Source organism: Salvia splendens, unplaced genomic scaffold (genome assembly GCF_004379255.2).
Source record: "Salvia splendens isolate huo1 unplaced genomic scaffold, SspV2 ctg377, whole genome shotgun sequence".
Classification (NCBI taxonomy): Eukaryota; Viridiplantae; Streptophyta; class Magnoliopsida; order Lamiales; family Lamiaceae; genus Salvia; species Salvia splendens.
Genome location: NW_024599023.1, coordinates 83 through 20358, shown reverse-complemented (window position 1 = coordinate 20358; position 20276 = coordinate 83). Strand labels below are relative to the sequence as shown.

At 38.2% G+C, this 20276-nt stretch overlaps 2 protein-coding genes across 2 annotated transcripts; both read right to left on the bottom strand.

Moving 5' to 3' along the window:
* Positions 1-286: 286 nt before the first annotated feature.
* On the bottom strand, positions 287-6182 carry LOC121789969 (agamous-like MADS-box protein FUL-L; the record flags this gene model as incomplete). The annotated part of the gene is made up of 3 exons (XM_042188286.1): positions 5817-6182; positions 427-499; positions 287-351 (listed from the first exon to the last, which is right to left on the bottom strand). Coding segments are annotated over exons 1-3 (323 nt in total), but the record flags the coding sequence as incomplete, so codon positions are not given.
* Positions 6183-12155: 5973 nt separating this feature from the next.
* Positions 12156-14162, bottom strand: LOC121789968. The gene is made up of 2 exons (XM_042188285.1): positions 13340-14162; positions 12156-13201 (listed from the first exon to the last, which is right to left on the bottom strand). The coding sequence occupies exons 1-2, from the start codon at positions 14160-14162 to the stop codon at positions 12156-12158; spliced, it is 1869 nt and encodes a 622-aa protein (XP_042044219.1).
* Between the last annotated feature and the right edge of the window lie 6114 nt (positions 14163-20276).

Genomic DNA, 20276 nt, shown 5'->3' with positions numbered 1-20276 from the left:
GAATATTGTATTTCCCCATCTAATTAAAGTTAGTCAAATTAAACTTAAATTTCTCGAAACTTAATTAGTTTGATATTAAATGCACTTAGTTTGGTGTTCTACATATTAGATCATAATGACTAGCCAGAGGTTTTGGAAGAATGTCATACAAAATATTAGAAACAAACTTTCCCTCTTGGAAAAAAGAAAAGAAGACTACTATCATTGAATTAGCCAAATGAATAAACACAAATAAGAAGAAAAAGGAATTTCAGATTCATGTTCATAAGATGTAGAGAATCTGTACCTCATAGTTCTGTGCAGATATTGCAGATGATGGCCAAGTTTTGGATGGTCTAGGAGCAAGTCTTCCTACGTATAACAAACACATCACTATTGAGATCATACTTCAAATGGTAGAGCAATTTACTAGCAAAGTTGAAGCACCTTCGGTTCGTTAGGCGCACCAATTTTCTGAGAGTACGTGTGTTGCTCGTATCGTTCAACAAGTCTTCCCATGCTAGCATATATATGAAATAGTATCCAACAAGATTAATCAACACAGTATGGTGCATAGATACACTAGTAATAGATTGAACCTCCTTGGTGTTGCACATATAATATATCCAAAACTACAAGGCATCTGATTTTGAATTGAGAATTGAAAAATGAAATTTCAAGATACACTTCATCAAGTGAAAGCATTCAGGTAGGATCATCCATTACATATACAATTGTATCATCTCTTTGGACATTTACAAATACCCCTTCAATTTAATGGTACATTACCTAGTAGAAGTATGTATAATATGCCAAAGTTAAGTAAGAGATTTTTTATTTTTTTAAGTAAGATAGTTTAGGAGGAGATGTTATGAAAAATCATTATGTTTTAGTTATACACTTTCTAGTATAGGCTTATGTTTAAGTATAATACTCTTATTATGTTTTAATCTATGTATCACATCTTATACGGTTGAATTCAAAATGCAACTTATAGGAAATTAACTTTTCTATGAAAATTAGGGAGTTTTGATTAGTGAAATCCCATAAAACTAATAGTTCCCTCATCTACCATTAAATGACAAACTAAAGGCCCATTTTAGTCCTTAACATATTGTGATTTTTTTTATTTTGGTCCAAAACATTATCTTTTGAATTATTCGGTCCCTCACAAATAAAAACGGGTCACATTTGGTCCATTTTGGACGGTTTCGTCAAAAATTTGACGGAAACCCTAAGGTGGAAACCAAATTCTCGCAATATGTTGACGTGGTAGACGCCGATGTAGGTGGAATCGACGAGATTCCCCAAATAAACAGCTAGGGTTTGGTTTGTGGAGAGCAGAGAGGAGTACCTCGTGACTTCCTTCTTCACCGTCCAGATAATGCCGGCGGCGAATGGCTCGGCGGTGCAGCTGCGGAGGCCTTCAGCGCCGTCGATCCAGACGCCGAAGATGCGGTCGAATTGCCTGCCCTTGCTCGTCGCCGTCCACTCGAGGACGATTTTGGCGGAGCTTGGGGAGGGGCAGTGTGGCGGCGGTGTGTAGGCGGCGAGGACCGGCAGCTGGCCGTAGGTGAAGGAGAAACCATGCTGGAGAAGGAGGTAGGAGCATGGTGCGGTGGCAGGGAGCTGGATTGGTTTGGTGAGAGAGGAGGAGGACCGAAGGTTATGGTACGGCGGAGCTTGGCGGCGGAGATGCTGGAGGGGGGAATTTCCATCAAATTTCTGACGGAACCGTCCAAAATAGACCAAATGTGAGCCATTTTTATTTATGAGGAACCGAATAATTCAAAAGATAATGTTTTGAACCAAAATAAAAAAATCGCAATATGTTAAGGACCAAAATGGGCCTTTAGGTTGATATTCCAAGAATTTTAAGTAATATAACTAGAAAGTTTGTTGAAAGAGTTAGTGAAGTATTAGTTTTATAATAAAATGTGAGTGTGATAAATTAGTGGAATATGGGGTTTATTACTAAAAAAATGTGTGACAAGTATTGATGGACGAACCGAAACGAAAATTAGTGATAAGTAATGGCGAATAGAGAGAGTAGAAATCATAGTTTTGTTACAGTTTTTTTTCTCCACTATCCGTGTATAATATGCATATACAATAATTACTACTAGTATTTGTGTTAGGCCATCCGCAACGCTGTCTCTTATCCGTCTCTTAACCGTCTCATCCCTTAACTATTCATGGCCTCACTGTACTTTTCATTCCATCTCTTAACTAAGAGACAGAACCTACAACCCTCCATCTCTTATTCGTCTCTTAACCATCTCTTAACGTACTATTCATTCAATTTCATTTTTTATTTTTTTTCCCAACAAATTCAATTAATAAAAAACACACTTCATCAAATAAAATAAAAATACATAATTAAATTCGTGGCAAAATAAATTAAAAAAATATAAGTTAAAATATAATTTTATAGAAATTAAAAAACTATTCCGCCGGCGAATCATCTCCCGGAGGCGGTGGCGGTGCACTCAAGCTACCTGGAGGCGGAATACCATTTGTCTTGTCATATACTCAATTCCGCAAGATGGGCTTGGTATTGTGGAGGCGTCATGCGGGAAGTGTTCGCCATCGTGGCGGTCAAGTACATGGACAATAGGGTGTTCGAGCCCTAGCCCGCCTGGCTTGATTCGCCTCGGCCACTCCTCCCTCTAGCCGCATTCGCCGCCTTGGTCCCTTGCAGCCGACAGCGCCCACGGGAGGACCCCCCAGCATCGTCTGTCGTGCCCTCAACCTCCTGCGAGGCAGCCTCTTGTGCGGCGCTGCCCGAACCACCCCACTAGACGAGTATTGGCCACTCGCCGTATGCTTCGTGCGCTTCGAGGTCGAGCCCGAGCTGGATCGCATACCGCCGGCCCACCTTTCCTCATCTTTGACGGCCTCCCAGACATCGACAAGTCTGAATTCTTTGCCGGTGTCGTCGAAGTAGACTCGCAAAGCCGATCTCAGAATGTCGGCTCCCGTGGCTCCGCTTTGGTAATGAGCCGCTTCGTTCTTGTAGATGCCGCAGAATTTTTTGACCTCCCTGTCGACTCGGTCAAAGTGAGCGCGGAGCATCTTCAATGTGCGGCGGCGAGACCCTCTTGGCTTGATCTCGTTGTAGGCCTCGGAGACCTTTTCCCAGAAGCACTTTCGGGATTGTTGATTCCGACGATAGGATCGTACGAGATGTTGATCCAGGCGTTGTACACCGACATCGTGTCCTTGCGGCTGTACGGATGCCGGCCTACATCCTCATCCTCCTCGGCCGCCTCCGCCTCTTCCTCCACGGCGTCGAATGCCCTGGAGCTTCCACCGCCTCGTCCTCCTTCCGGATGGGGTTCATCCGGATAATCCTCCCTAATTTGGGATAATCCCTGCGAATACCTCGGGGCGGAGGGACGAGCGTATGCATCCACATCAAACTGGGGTGGTTGGTACCCCCGGCGTCGACAAGCCCTGGGTGCCCGGCGTAGACGAACCGGAACCGGAACCACCCAACACATTGTACATGGCCCCAGTCGCCAAACGCGTTGATGTCAAACTCACCGAGCCACCACCGCCAGAGTTTCCGTCGCCGGACATTTTGTTATGAGAGGTTAGATGAAAATTGAAGAGGAAATTAAGATTATTTGGAGGATTTGATGTGTATTTGTGTGTGAAATGAGGATGAAATAGGAGTATTTATAGAGTAAAAAATAAAAAAAATTTAAGGAAAACGGTCGAAAAAATATTAACATTTTCGATTTTATATTTTATATATATATTTTAATTAAATTCAAATTTTAAAAAAAATGATTTATTGCGTCAGCGTGACGAAACCCACTCGCGGCCGGCGAATGGGCGTCACGCATGGCGCCGGAGCGCGCCACGTCGCGCAAGCGCGTGGCGAGACAGCCCGCGAGGTGTCTCGGTGGGACGGGCGTCTCGGCGTGACCGGGACGAGACGAGGCGCTGCAACGCATCTCGCCGCCGTCTCGTCTCGGCAGGACGAGATACGAGCCACTCGCGAGATGCGTTGCGGGTGGCCTTAGTAATCTTTACATAATTACACTACGCAGTCTGCCAATATCTGTCAGAACTATTAACTAGTTGTGCAAATAGATCGGCAGCTGGTACACATTAAGATATCAGAATCTATATAGTTCAACTCTCTCTCTCTATCTCTTTTCATATACGAGGAACTATCATTTCAAGAGACAAATCGAAGACAAAAAAGTTTCGAAGGTCTCCCTTATTTAGCCTAACCCTTCGATCCGACAGGGTTCATCCTGGTCACCCAGTTAACCAACCTACACAACTGCTAAAACAAATGAGCTGCGAATGGGCGTCACGCATGGCGCCGGAGCGCGCCACGTCGCGCAAGCGCGTGGCGAGACAGCCCGCGAGGTGTCTCGGTGGGACGGGCGTCTCGGCGTGACCGGGACGAGACGAGGCGCTGCAACGCGTCTCGCCGCCGTCTCGTCTCGGCAGGACGAGATACGAGCCACTCGCGAGATGCGTTGCGGGTGGCCTTAGTAATCTTTACATAATTACACTACGCAGTCTGCCAATATCTGTCAGAACTATTAACTAGTTGTGCAAATAGATCGGCAGCTGGTACACATTAAGATATCAGAATCTATATAGTTCAACTCTCTCTCTCTATCTCTTTTCATATACGAGGAACTATCATTTCAAGAGACAAATCGAAGACAAAAAGGTTTCGAAGGTCTCCCTTATTTAGCCTAACCCTTCGATCCGACAGGGTTCATCCTGGTCACCCAGTTAACCAACCTACACAACTGCTAAAACAAATGAGCTGCGAATGGGCGTCACGCATGCGCCGGAGCGCGCCACGTCGCGCAAGCGCGTGGCGAGACAGCCCGCGAGGTGTCTCGGTGGGACGGGCGTCTCGGCGTGACCGGGACGAGACGAGGCGCTGCAACGCGTCTCGCCGCCGTCTCGTCTCGGCAGGACGAGATACGAGCCACTCGCGAGATGCGTTGCGGGTGGCCTTAGTAATCTTTACATAATTACACTACGCAGTCTGCCAATATCTGTCAGAACTATTAACTAGTTGTGCAAATAGATCGGCAGCTGGTACACATTAAGATATCAGAATCTATATAGTTCAACTCTCTCTCTCTATCTCTTTTCATATACGAGGAACTATCATTTCAAGAGACAAATCGAAGACAAAAAGGTTTCGAAGGTCTCCCTTATTTAGCCTAACCCTTCGATCCGACAGGGTTCATCCTGGTCACCCAGTTAACCAACCTACACAACTGCTAAAACAAATGAGTTTTTTTTTTTTATTTTGGAATGACCCTATATTCTTACCACATCAAGACTGACACAAACAAAATATTCTATTGATAATGACAAATTAATAAGAAGCATTCAGGAAGTTGCCCCATAAGGACACAATTAAATACAAATTCAAAACATGACATCCACCAAAACCTATAAAGGGAAGTACCATATGTATTTAATAAAATAGATTATGTAAGTATTTTTATATATAAAACAGTAGATGGAGTCGCTTATTTTCAGCAAAAAAAGATTGATGAGCAAAAACAGCATAAACTGATGAGGTAGCTTCTGATGAAACACGAATCACTATAAAAAAACTTAGCTTTTAAGGACATAAAAATTGAGAGGCGTTTGAAAATTATCTTAATTTTTTGTTTGTTTCCCCTAATTTTAGTTGAAACACCACATTGATGGTAGAATTAGACACACAAATTAGTGTCCTTAATATCAGTAAAAAATGTCATTATCCAATATTTTGTTGTTGTGAATGCAAGACTATCCCCCTTACAATTAAAAGAGACAAAAATATAGTGGATTAAAAGTACCTAGGATGAGAGCAATAGTGGAAGAGTTTTCCCGAAGTGGAGAAGACAATCAAAGCAACGTCAGCGTCGCAGAGAAGGGAGATCTCATTAGCCTTTTTCCAGAGGCCTGATCTTCTCTTGGAGAAGGTGACTTGCCTGCTAATCTTGTTTTCAATCCTCTTCATCTCAACCCTACCTCGACCCATTTTTTGTTTTTTTTTTCAATTTCCCTCTTTGAGAAAACCCTAAATTCTTGAGCTGCTTCTGATTTATGTGAAGCGATAAAAAGGGGGGCAGGAGAGAGGGGTGTGGGGCTTTGATCCTGACATAATTTAATTTTAGCGATGCTTTCCACTTTGTGCAACTTCCTGTCTCATAAAGCATATGCTTTCTCCCTCGCGTTTGTGGTGTATTGAGATATAGAAACATACTTATATATATTCGTACACTATATTATTTAATGCACCATGATGTGACTCGTATTGGATGGGAAGAGATGGGCGTAGGGTGGGGTTTGTTGATGTTTGCGTTGTCGAGTGGAGAGTGGGTAATTGAGTATGTTTATGGACCACCTACCCACCCTCCGTCTATTTATGCCTACCCTATTTTATTGCAAACCCTTTTTTAATGACTGAATTTAAACTTCAAATTAGTATTACCACCCCTGTTATAACACTTTCGTTCCATTAGAGCATCCACTAAGCTGTACCCCCACCGTCCCTTAAACTACTATTTGAGGGTCCCACTTTACTTTATTCCTCCATCCCTTAACTAAGGGACGGAACCTGCAACGCTCCGTCCCTTAACCGTCTCTTATTCCGTCCCTTAAATTACTATTCATTCAATTTCATTTTTTATTTTTTCCAACACAATTCAATTAAAACAAACAAACTTCATTAAAACTAAAATTACATTACACCATAAAATAAAAATACAACTTAAAATTTTAAAAAAACATAATTAAAATCTTAAAAATATAAAAATGACATAATTTAAAATACAATTTTATATGGACATCCTTGAATGTTTTATGTTTCACTTTCGATGTGGGACAAAATCATTCTTGGATGTCTCTATAAAAGAGAAACAACCAAGAATGATTTTGTCCCACATCGAAAGTGAAATATAAAACATTCAAGGATGTCTCTATAAAAGAAGAACAACCAAGAATGATTTTATCCCACATCGAAAGTGAAACATAAAACATTCAAGGTTGTCTCTATAAAAGAGAAGCAACCAAGAATGACTTTCTCCCACATCGAAAGTGAAACATAAAACATTCAAGGTTGTCTTTATAAAAGAGAAGCAACCAAGAATGACTTTGTCCCACATCGAAAGTGAAACATAAAACATTCACGGTTGTCTCTATAAAAGAGAAGCAACCAAGAATGACTTTGTCCCACATCGAAAGTGAAACGTAAAACATTCAAGGTTGTCTCTATAAAAGAGAAGCAACCAAGAATGACTTGTCCCACATCGAAAGTGGAACATAAAGAATGAGTTTCATAAATGCGCAAGCCCATCAAATATATGTGGGCTATTACGAATTTCTTGTATTTATTTATTTGTAAAAATTGTTTTTAAATATAAAAACAATTTTTATAAATAAAAAATATTTTTTTTAAAATTTGATTTTTTTAAAAAAAATTGATTTATTGCGTCAGCGTGACGACGCCCACTCGCTGGCCGGCGAGTGGGCGTCACGCATGGCGCAGGGGCGCGCCACGGCGCGTGGCGTGATAGCCCGTCCCGCGTCTCGCAGGCGCGGGCCGGGACGGGACGGCGTGTCGCAACGCGTCGCGCGAGCGTTCCGTCCCTCCGCGACGGAACGCGGGACGGTGGCTCGCCGCGTAGTGGATGCCCTTAGAGCATCCACAACTCCTGCCCGGATTCAGGCCCCAAGTCCCATGTACATCATCATTCCTCTAAATTTGAGTCTAAATTTGAGTCCCATTCAACAACTCCTCTAACCCTGCAGGCCACATCCCACGCCACAACTATTAAAATGCATTATTCACAACTTCAACTTATTTTACTTATAAAAATTAAAAACGTTGAACAATTATAACACGAGAAATTTATTTTAATTCAAAAATAATAAATTATAAACTAAAAAAAATTAAAAACTAGAACATAAAAAAATGCAAAAAAAATTAAAAATTAGAAAATCAAAGTGGGGAGCTCCGTCGCCCCTCTCCCTCTCCGTCTTCTTTCTCTTCCTCCATTTTCTTCCTCTCTCCCTCCCTCTTCTTCCTCTTCCAACTGCAAAAAATCAAAAATCGGGACAACGGGTCACTGCCCGCTTCACCTCCAACGCCAGGTCGAGACTCTCTATTTGCGGCCCGGGCACACCTAACGCAGGGACGGACCGGACCCCTGGCGCGGCCCCGGGATGTGACTGCGTCACCAGGACCGTCCCAGGCCGAAAATTGGGAGGATTTAACGCGGGGGGCACGGGCCAGGACTCAGGTGCGTTCCAACCCACGACGTTAGTGATGCTCTTATAAGTGAAGCATTTTATATTCGTTACGAAATTTTATGCACTTTCATTTGATAAGTTGAATGGAAAAGGAATAAAATTAGATAGGATAAAATGAAGATAATAATGTTTCCATTTCAGAAAAAGTATTAGTTAGGGTAAGACATAAAAGAAAATGTGTCATTTACAGTGTAATAATACTTTAGTATAGATATAAATACACGTTTCATGAATTTAAAAATAAAATAAACCAATGCTAATTATAATATTGCATTATCCATATACAATCTATAAACCAATGCTTCGATCGTGGTTTACAAATTATAACTTTCCTACTTATTCGTTTTTTTTCATTTTCTTTTTGAGAATTATTATAAATACAGCAAGGTTAGGATAGTGCAAAGCACAAATGTTACTGAATTTATTTTTATAACTCGACCCAATATTTCATTATTAATGGGGCAAATTGTTTGTAAAGTCATAAACTTTCAACATAATTTGATTTTTCCTGTGAACTTTAAATGTTGCATAAAAAGTCATGAACTTTACTAAATTGTGTAAATTTCTCATCAGACCCGACCCGATATATTTCCGATACAAACTTATCCTACGTGATGCGCAGGAAGCGTAACTTGGAAAATGACAAATTTAGGGTTCAATTCAAATTTTAGAATTAATGCTACTTTTATGCTGAATTCGATTTGTGGGATTCGATTTGTATGTTTATGTCGATATATATGCTGAATTCGATTTGTATATTTTTATTTATTCTACTTGTATGTCTGTGATAGTCCAAGGTCAGAGATTGCTAAGTTAGAAGAGAAATAATCAGAATTAGTGGAGTTTTGCCAAGTCACGCCTTCAGCGCGCCACGTAGGATAAGTAATTGTGTCGGAAATCTATCGGGTCGGGTCGGATGAGAAACTTACACAGTTTGGTAAAGTTCATGAATTTTCATGCAACATTTAAAGTTTAGGGGAGATGTTATGTTACGATCCGAACTCGTGACTTCCCAATGTTGATCGTAACTCCACAATAATCTCACGATAATACGCCAATGATCACTCACTTAGCTAAGAATTCGAGCTAAGACGAACGAAGAGGAATTGTATATATCACGATAAGATTCTGATTACAAAATATGAATGTAAGTAGAAGATAGGAATGCAGTAGATCCACGATCTAGAGCAGAGAACAACAATGAGTAATATTATCAACAACAACCAAAATGAGCTAAGACTTCCTTTTATACTCATGCTTCACTCGTCACGCGTCTTGCATTGCACATCACTTGGCCACGTCAACTCCACCTCAGCTACAGCTAGCATGAGGATACCACGTGCTCATTTGCCAGCTGGATAACTAACTCCACCGCCAGCTGGATAACTACCTAACGAACTCCACAACTCCTTCGGCCTTTCATGTTGCATGCATCTTTACGCATGAATGATCATGCATGCAACAATACCTCTCTCGTAAGGTTCCTTGTCCTCAAGGAACCATGGAAAACGTTCCTTAATGATGTCGGCAAACTCCCAAGAAGCATCTGCAGGAGACTTACCTTTCCAATGGATCAACCACTTTGTCGCAGCTTGGTTGTGGCGCTTGACCATCTTTCTTTCCAAAATAGCTTGTGAGACTGCATCATTAATATGAGAAATGGTAGGTAGATCGGTCGTTGGCCCGGTTGGGGGAGCTGCTGGCTTTAAGAGGGAGACATGGAACACATCATGAATGGTGGCCGATGTAGGAAGGTTCAACTTGTAAGCAACCTTCCCTACCCTATCTAAAACCTGATACGGGCCAAAGAATTTAGCCTCAAACTTTTGGTGTCGGCCTCTGATAGAGCGTTGTCTATAATCTTGTAATCTCAGCCAAACCCAATCACCAATTTGGAATTCCTTATCACTCCTATGGCGATCAGCTTGCTTCTTCATCCGATCAGCTGCTTTTTGAATGTTTCTTTTTAGGACAGATATCATATCTTCCCTATCACGCAGAGCCAAGTCTACAGCTTCCACTTCTAAGTCTCCAGGTAAGTATGGTACGTATAAGGGTGGTGGGAACCCATATAGAGCCTCAAATGGAGTCATTTGAATGCTAGAATGGTAAGTAGTGTTGTACCAATACTCAGCTAATCCTAACCAATGAGTCCACGAATGTGGTTTTTCCCCCATAGCACATCTTAAGTAACATTGAAGGCATCGGTTTACAACCTCAGATTGTCCATCTGTTTCAGGGTGATAGGCAATAGAGTAAAGTAATTCAACCCCCAATAATGTCATCAATTCCTTCCAGAATGAGCTAACAAAAATAGCACCTCTATCACTCACAATCTTAGCAGGCATTCCATGAAGTTTGAAAACCGAGTCCAGAAATACTTCAGCAACTCTATTGGCTGTAAAGGGATGAGACAGAGCCATAAAATGGGCATATTTACTAAGCCAATCAACCACCACAAATATGGTATCTTTTCCTTGTGAATTTGGCAAAGCCTCAATAAAATCCATAGTAATATCAGAAAACATAGCAGCTGGCATAGGCAGAGGCTGTAGGAGTCCAGCAGGGAAAGTATTACCTGGTTTATAACGTTGACAAGTAACACAAACCCTCACAAATTCTTTGATATCCTTTCTCATTTTCGGCCAATAACACAGAGCAGAGATTCTCTTGTAAGTTCCCAACACACCAGAGTGTCCAGCCATAGCAGATTCATGGAACAAGGATAAGATTTGAGCTTTTAAGGGTAGGTCATTACCCACTACTAGCTTACCATTCCTTCTCAATTCTCCATTCACCCAGCTGAATTTAGGATGAGACACAACATCCTGTTGTTTTGCTTGTAGTATAAGCTAGATTTGTGGATCACTCTTCCAAGAATCTTTAATTTTTGCAAGGAGTTCCAGAGGAATCATAAAGGAAGTTAGAGCAAATATCATAGCTTCAGGCACCCTTGATAAAGCATCAGCTGCTGTGTTCTCACTGCCTTTTTTGTATCTGATCTCATAGTCGAATTGCATAAGCTTAGTCATCCAAGCTTGTTGAGTATGAGTGGTTAATTTCTGCTCTATTAGATATTTCAGACTTTGATGGTCAGTCAAGATGATAAACTTCCTACATTGCAAATAATGGTACCACTTCTTAACTGCCATCAAAATAGCTAACAGCTCTTTTTCATAAACTGAAAGAACCTGATGTCTTGGAGATAAAGCTTTATTGATGAAAGCTATGGGGTGTTTCTCCTGCATCAGCACAGCTCCTATTCCCACTCCAAAAGCATCTGTTTCAATCACAAATTCTTTAGAGAAATCAGGTAAAGCCAAGACAGGAGCAGTTACCATGGCAGTCTTCAATTTCTCAAAAGCATTCTGAGCTCTTTCAGTCCATTTGAAGGTAGTGTCCTTAGTTAAATCTATCAATGGTCGTGCAATAACTCCATAACCATACACAAATCACCTATAGTACCCAGTCAATCCCAGAAAGCTTCTGACATGTTTGATGGTTTTTGGTTTAGGCCAATTTTTTACAGCTTCAATCTTGCCTTCATCAGTAGATACACCTTCTGCTGAGATTATATGGCCCAAGTATTCTACCTTCTTACACCCAAATGTGCATTTAGATCTCTTGGCTAACAGCTTATGTTCATTCATCAAGGCCATCACGATTTTAAGATGTAGCTCATGTTCTTCCATGCTTCGGCTGTAGACTAATATATCATCAAAGAAGACCAAGATGAATTTCCTCAAATACTCCCTGAACACAGTGTTCATTAAATTTTGAAAAGTAGCAGGAGCATTGGTTAAACCAAATGGCATCACCACAAATTCATAGTGACCCGAATGTGTTTTGAAAGCTGTCTTATGAATATCCTCAGGTCTCATTCAAACCTGCCAGTAACCAGATCTTAGATCAATCTTAGAAAACCATTTGGCACCCCCTAACTCATCCAGAAGCTCCTCTATAACTGGTATAGGATACTTATCCTTAACTGTAATAGCATTTAAAACTCTGTAATCAACACACATTCTCCATGAGGAATTTTTCTTTTTAACCAAGACAATGGGACTAGCAAAAGGACTCTCACTATGCCTTATAACTCCCGAGTTAAGCATCTCAGCAATCATGGCCTCAATCACATCTTTCTGTTTGGCAGCATATTTGTAGGGTCTTATGTTGACTGCATCAGATCCATCTTTTAAAACAATCTTGTGATCTTGCTCCCGTTGTGGTGGTAAGGTTACTGGTTCCATAAAAATAGCCTCATTTTCCAGTAATATGGAGCTAAGATTTGGCCAAATGTCCTCTGTACTCACTCCATAGCAGTAGCTAATATCACCTTCTACTGAAGGCATCATTTGAGTAACTTTTCTCTCTTCTTCATCCACTTCGGTTGGGTTAAAAACATGTAAACAATGGAGTTGATCAGGTTTTGGTGACCATAATTCACCTTGCAGTCCCACTTTTTTGCCACAGATTTCAAATTGCATACTCAATTTATTGAAGTTCCATGTGATTTCCCCCAATGTAGATAACCATTCTCCTCCCAAAATCAAATCATAAGTTTCCAGATGAATCAAATAAACCTCTGCTTGAAACCAAGAGCCTTGCATTTCCCATTCCAGTTTATCACATTTCTGATTACATTGCAGCAGCTGTCCATTAGCAACCTCCACAGCCTTGGAATTGACAATAGTAAGCTGACACTTAATCGTTTTTGCCACCTTAGTACTCAAAAAATTATGAGTGCTCCCTGTGTCAATCAATATTTTTAAGGTTTTCTTATGACAAACTCCTCTAATTCTCATCACTTGTGGTCCATCTTTTCCCCAAACCGCATGCAGAGACAGTTGGAGGTCAAGCTTCTCTTCTTCCTCTACTTCGTCCTCATTACTTCCTTGTTCCTCACGGCCAACCACTCCATCAAGCTCTATTAATTGTATGACATAGGATTTTCTTTTGGAACATTGGTGAGTTGGAGTGAATTTTTCAGTGCACCAAAAACACTATTTCTTGGCTCTCTTCTCATCTAACTCCTTAGGTGATAGATTTGTACTAGTTCTAACACCTCCAAGGCGGTTAGGTTCCTTGTTTCCTCCATTCCAGGGGTTAGTATTCACCACAGGTTTATTAGTAGAGGTAACTGCCATAGGCTTACTACTCGAGTAATAGCTGCTATTAGTATAAACATTACTCTGCAATCCTTTAGGCTTAATTCCCAAAGCCTTCACAGTTAGGTCTTGCAATTTAGCTAATGAGTAAGCCTCAGCCAAGCCTTTAGGTCTAAACATTCTTACTGGCATTTGTAGTTCATCAATAAGTCCAGATAAGAAAAAACTAAGAGCTTGATCCTCTCTAATACCCGCTCTCGGATACAACTCATCAAAAGTATCCATGTATGATTGTAGCGTACCTTTTTGTTTGAGATTTCGCAGATCTGCAAGCGGATCTTCAAAGGCATGAGCTCCAAAGCGAGCAGCTAAGCATGATATGTAATACCTGCAATCAATATACGTTTCATCTCCGTGTAGTGTAAAAAATCCTCGGTGCCATTGGAGCGCTTTTCCTTCCAAATGAATTGCTGCAACTCTCACTTTCTCATCATCCGATACCTTTGCTACCTGAAAAAAATATTCGGCTCTCATCATCCAACCTTCGAATCCTTCACCATCAAACTTAGGAAACTCATATCGAGTAGATCTTCCCCAATCTGATCTTCCTTCGTTACTTCCTTCACCCTTATCCCTTGCTGCGTTGTTTTTCTGATTTTGCAAATTAATCGCAGCAATTGATTGCGTTAGTTCCAAAATTTTGATTTCCTGCTCTTGTATGACTTGATCTCGCAGCTCACTTAGCTTTTGTTCCATCATTTCCATCATCTTCTTCTCCATTTCAGCACCTCGCGTCACCGTACCAATGTCCGAAGATCGATTGCTCTGAATACCACTTGTTACGATCCGAACTCGTGACTTCCCAATGTTGATCGTAACTCCACAATAATCTCACGATAATACGCCAATGATCACTCACTTAGCTAAGAATTCGAGCTAAGACGAACGAAGAGGAATTGTATATATCACGATAAGATTCTGATTACAAAATATGAATGTAAGTAGAAGATAGGAATGCAGTAGATCCACGATCTAGAGCAGAGAACAACAATGAGTAATATTATCAAACAACCAAAATGAGCTAAGACTTCCTTTTATAACTCATGCTTCACTCGTCACGCGTCTTGCATTGCACATCACTTGGCCACGTCAACTCCACCTCAGCTACAGCTAGCATGAGAATACCACGTGCTCATTTGCCAGCTGGATAACTAACTCCACCGCCAGCTGGATAACTACCTAACAACTCCACAACTCCTTCGGCCTTTCATGTTGCATGCATCTTTACGCATGAATGATCATGCATGCAACATGTTATACCCTAACTTTATGTGTATAACTCAACCCCAATATACCAACATTCGAACCCTCACTAACACAGTAGATTAGTAGCAGTAAAGTTAGTGTAAACGTCAACCTTCATTATTCATACACCAACATTCAGACCCCCAATAATCACATCATCCATTTGAAGACTTTTTCATTGTCACTAATTTGAAGCCTTAGCAGAACCTAAGATGCATGGCCAGGGCCAAATGCATTTCAATGTTGGGAGAATACACAATACATTTTCAAGCATTTTAGATATAAGCATGTAGCTATACTAATTTTAGGAGAATACACAATACAAACTATACTTAGGGATCACTTGATACCCTTGTATTGCCCCGAAAATGACCATTTTCTAGCCAAACATGGGCTTTTGATACATATGAATAATATACTCCCCGGCTCGTGAAATTTAGTGAGACCCATTGAAGCCCTTTTCAGGCAAAATCGGTGGGATTACATTCTTGCTCATTAACCATATCAAGAAATGTCCCAATTTTACTTTTGTACCCCCAACTCCATTTCCAGAGTCAGTAGAAATTGTGCAATATCACCTCAATAGCATTGTTGGCCGATGCAGTCACCAGTTTACTTTTTGAACCTCCGAATTCTCCTAATGTCGAATGTTTTGCAAATTTAAAGTTAATTACTCTGGAGTTAATAGTTTTTTTTTTCTGTAATTTCTCCTACAGAAATATGGTCGTGCCAACATTATACTTTTGAGACCCATGATTACAGGTGTGAAATCTGGTAAGTTTCACCTACAACCTCGTTGTCGAAATATTCAAATGTCTTAGATTTAATTGGTGATGCATGTCAATTTCAGGGCCTTATTGTGCTGTCAAACATATGCCAAAAATATTGCATTCTGCACAGTAGTGTATCAAACACATAAGAGTATGATAACAAAATCCCTAATTTCGGTCAAATTCTGGTGACTTTTGATTGCTCCTCCTGCCAGGGTTATCAAACGATCCCTTAAAGTAATTTTTATAATTAACTCGTTATTATCTAATACACCTCAATTTAAGTACATTTACAAAATATTATCCAAAATTAATAAATTTCTTCATAATATTATAATGTACTATATAAAATTTGTAAAATATTTAATTGACAATGGTAGTGATATATATGAAAACAAAAAAATCATAAATGTGTTACTAATACGAGTAATAATTTATCATACCAACAATTATATCTATAGATATGCATTTCAACAATTTAATTACACCACAATAAATTTGATTTACAAATCAATACAATGAAAAAAACCTTTAAAGTTTAAATTATACTACGTATTTATTATAACGACTCAACTATTTTGGCATAAATAGAAAAAGATAAAAATTGTTGATTAGTATAATTTGTTGACATGAATTTATTTTAATTATTATATTTAAAAAAGCAATAACAAAAATATTTATAAAATAATAAATTATAGATGATATATTAAGAATATTGATGAAAGCATGATTATATATACATTTAAAAGTATAACGTATACTCTCTCCGTTCCAAGAAGATGACCCCTTCTTTGGGCGGCACGAGATTTTATGCATCTTCATTTTGTGTGTTAAGTGGAGAGATGGAATAAAGTAGAGATAAAAGTGTTTCCAATTTTAATAATGGTTATTTTGATTGGAACAAACCAAACAGGAAAGTGAGTCATCTTTAATGGGACGGAAGAAGTATGCATTTATTAAATAATTATTTTTACAAACTAATTTTTTTAATAAATGATTATCAAATATTGTAATAAAGTGTGAGGGATAAAGAGGGTAAAATAAGAAAAAGTACAAAAATTTTGGTCAAAAAATTAAATGATTCAACTATGTTGGCACAACCCGAAAGGAATACAACTCAACTACATTGGAATGAAGATAGTATAATTTAATTGGTTAATGCATAATAAGATTTTAGTATTTTAAAATATTTTTATTTTAAATTAGTTATGCATAGAGTATTTTTATATTATTCTTATAATTGTGATCATACTTTTATCAATCTTCTTAATATATCATAAGATAATTTGTTATTTAATAAGTATTACTATTGTTTGTTACTTTTTTATTCATTAGTTATAATAAAACATAAAATAAATTCATGTCACTAAACTTAGTAGTATTACTTAATTCATTTGGGGATTGATTAAATATACTATTAAACTAGAGACTAATTAAAATGTATTAAATAGTTTAATTGATAAATTGAAAAGATTAAATATTTGTGTTGTCGTTTAGCTTGTGAATTAATTCGGAGAAGAAGTATTGCAATAAGAATAAAATTTTAATTATAACCCAAATAGAAGGCAAATCAAAACTCTCTAGCATAACCAATTTTTACCTAAATAGAAGAAAAATTAAAATATAGATTTATTTACTTATTAAAAAAGAATTATTTTAAAAAACACATACTCCCTCCATCCCTAAAGAATATGCACTTTGAGTTTGGCACGGGTTGTAATGCAAAATAGGTAAAGTAAGAGAGATGTGGAGAGAAAATGTAATTAAAGTATTGGTAGTAGAGAAGGAGTCTCACCTCAATAGAGAGAAAAAATATTCCATATTGGAAAGTGCATAATCTTGTGGGACAGACTAAAAAAGAAAGATTGTATATTCTTATGGAACGGAGGGAATTATATAAAATCCAATACCTAGTAGTCAAATTAAAAGACAATAATATTATAGTCCTAACATCCAATTTAGAACTGTTTACAGTTAAAAAAGGAAATCAATTATAAACTTTTCCAAATAATAGAATTCAACCCACTAAAAGCCAAAATAATATACTCCCTCCGTCCCAATTAAGTTGAGTCGTATTCCTTTTTGGGATGTCCCAACTAAGTTGAATCATTTCCTTTTTTGACGAAAACAAAACATCCAATCACTCTTACTTTATTTCATCACCTACTTTATTTTCTCTTTATCTTTCCTACTTTATTCCTCTCTCCTACTTTTTAACATAATTTTTTAATCTTCGTGCCCAAAAGTTTTGACTCAACTTAGTTGGAGCATAGGAAGTACTACACGTATTAATATTCCTTTCAAAACGTGTATGAGAAAGAGGCGCCTCACTCTCTCGCCCTCTCTTCCTAATCGACGCCTCCGCTATCTTTCTCCCTTTCTCTCTTTTAATTGACGAAATTCGCCTTTCTATCACATAAACGTTATTTGAAACACAGAATCTTAAATCAATTCACCCTCATACACTAGGATAGAAAAGGCCACATACTTTGGAGTACATAACATCCCATTCACTTTAAACTCATACTTGAAACATAAAAAGCATCTGAAATTTTTGCCCACATAGTATAGGCCGGGTAGAAAAGCCAACAATAATACTTTGTAAAAAATAAACACACCTCATCTGCTTAACAAATCCTTAACTCGTTTATCTTACTCCAGTCCTTTGGCTAGCGAAGACGCCTCTTTTGAAGATAAAACTACTTATCAGATCAAGTTTCACATCCCGCATTTCCTAAGGCTAGAAAATTCGGTTGATTGCAACTAGGGGAAGGAATTAGGAAGCGGGGAAGAAAAAAAAATCGGGAAATGAGAAGGAGAATGAGGAATTGGGAATACTTGACATTCCAAAACGAAAGAACACTTAATTATATGTCATAGTACTGTCAGGGAAGACACTCAAAAGTAGGAATAAATCCAATGGAAAATATAACTCAAAAACATTGTATGAGATGAGACTCGTAAGACTTTACATCGAAACTCAATGTATCCAAAACTTAGTATATCAGCAGAACCAATTCGAGAGAAAAAAATGACGTTATGTATGAAGACACAACACATTCTATTTTTAGTAACTAAGGACTTCAACAACTCGGCCTCAACACCCACCGTGGTTCATCAACCGTTTAACCTGCATATAGGGAAAACAGATGCAGGCCTGAGTACAAAAATATACTCAATGGCACATGCCGTAAACAATTTACAATAAACGATTTGTCAAGTTTGCCGGTGAGTGAAATAAGGGTTTTCTTTAAAATTCCCAAGACATTAAATGATTTTACCATTACATAAAAGACGGTTGATCAACCATTTTCAGTCACATATCATATCTGGATAACATTTTGTGAACTGGGATTGTGGCCACATTCCAAACAGTAACTGAACTAGCCAATTATTAACGGCTAGCTCACGGTTGTAGATGCACACTAGCTAAGCAGGGTTTGAGGCCCTTACTTAAGCCCAAATTTGATTTTCCACATAGCAACTAGTCCGCAGCTCAATATCGGAGCCTCTACCATCTACCCGCTTCAGAACAGTTCATAAAACAATTCATGGTAAGACAAACATTTTTATTTCAAAGAAACAAAAAATCATTTGATTTTTATACACATACAGTTATTTTTATTTCAAAGAAACACAAAATAATTTGATTATATACACATACACTGTATGATAGCAAAGCCCACAGTAATAGTGTAGGTCATGAAAGCTCACCTTATCGGCTTACAGATATATTGCACAACTCCTTGCTTCTTTGCAATTCACGTACGCACAACACCTTTCAAGATAGTTCACAAAATCGCCTTAATAATTAGTTCCTAGGAACCATTCAATCAACCATGCATGTCCTAATCACTCCTTTCACAATTACTTACTCAACTTATCCTTACATATAATCAAAACTTACTTTATAAACCTAATTCATTCTATCATGCAATCACATATAGGGGTGGGAAATTATACCGAAATACCGTAATACCGGACTTACCGTACCAAAAAAATACCGAAAATATCGATTTTTCGGTATACCGCAGTTTCCGGTACGGTATGATACCGTACCGCAGTGTTTCAGTACGGTAACGGTATCAATTTTTCTATACCGCGGTATACCGAATCCTCGGTATACGGTATATACCGTGGTATACCGGTATACCGATAGATTATTATATATATATGTTAATATTAAATGTGTTGTAATATATAATTACATTTATATATATTATATTAAAAAAATTTAATACATCAATTAATACAATAAAATTAAACATTCAAATGATAATTTATTCAAACAAATTCAAAATTAACCTGAATTATTTTTTATCAACTCATCCTATTAAATATAATAAACACAATAGCACATAACACCGAAAGAAGATTGGAAATACGATATCGGGAATATGTTTCAACAGAGAACATTTGAAAGAATTTGTATTAACTCACACCATTTAGTATATGATTCTTTATGTAATGTCATATTCCAAATATACAAAGTAATTAAAATTTTTGTTTTATTCTTCGTCCCACTTCATAAAATGTCAATTAAAAATATGTACAGCTGAAAATGAATCAAATCGTTTAATTAGTGTTTAATTCATTGTATGCTATCTTATTTTATATACTACTTAAATTGAAGGATGAATAAATAGGATACTGATCAGTCATTCTTAATTCTTAAAGAGAAATAAATGTCCAATTTAAATTACTAACTAGTGTCACTCCAGTGTGATGCACGAGTCATTTTAATTTCTTCATATTTATTTCATTATGCGAAATAAAAGTTGTGAAATGATAAACAAAAGAATATTCGACATCCTCTTAC

Coding starts and splice junctions, on each gene's coding strand:
- LOC121789968 (XM_042188285.1), bottom strand. CDS start 14,162: ATGGAGAAGAAGATGATGGAAATGATGGAACAAAAGCTAAGTGAGCTG. Junction 13,202..13,339: donor GGAACCTAACCGCCTTGGAG/GTGTTAGAACTA, acceptor TACAATTAATAG/AGCTTGATGGAGTGGTTGGC.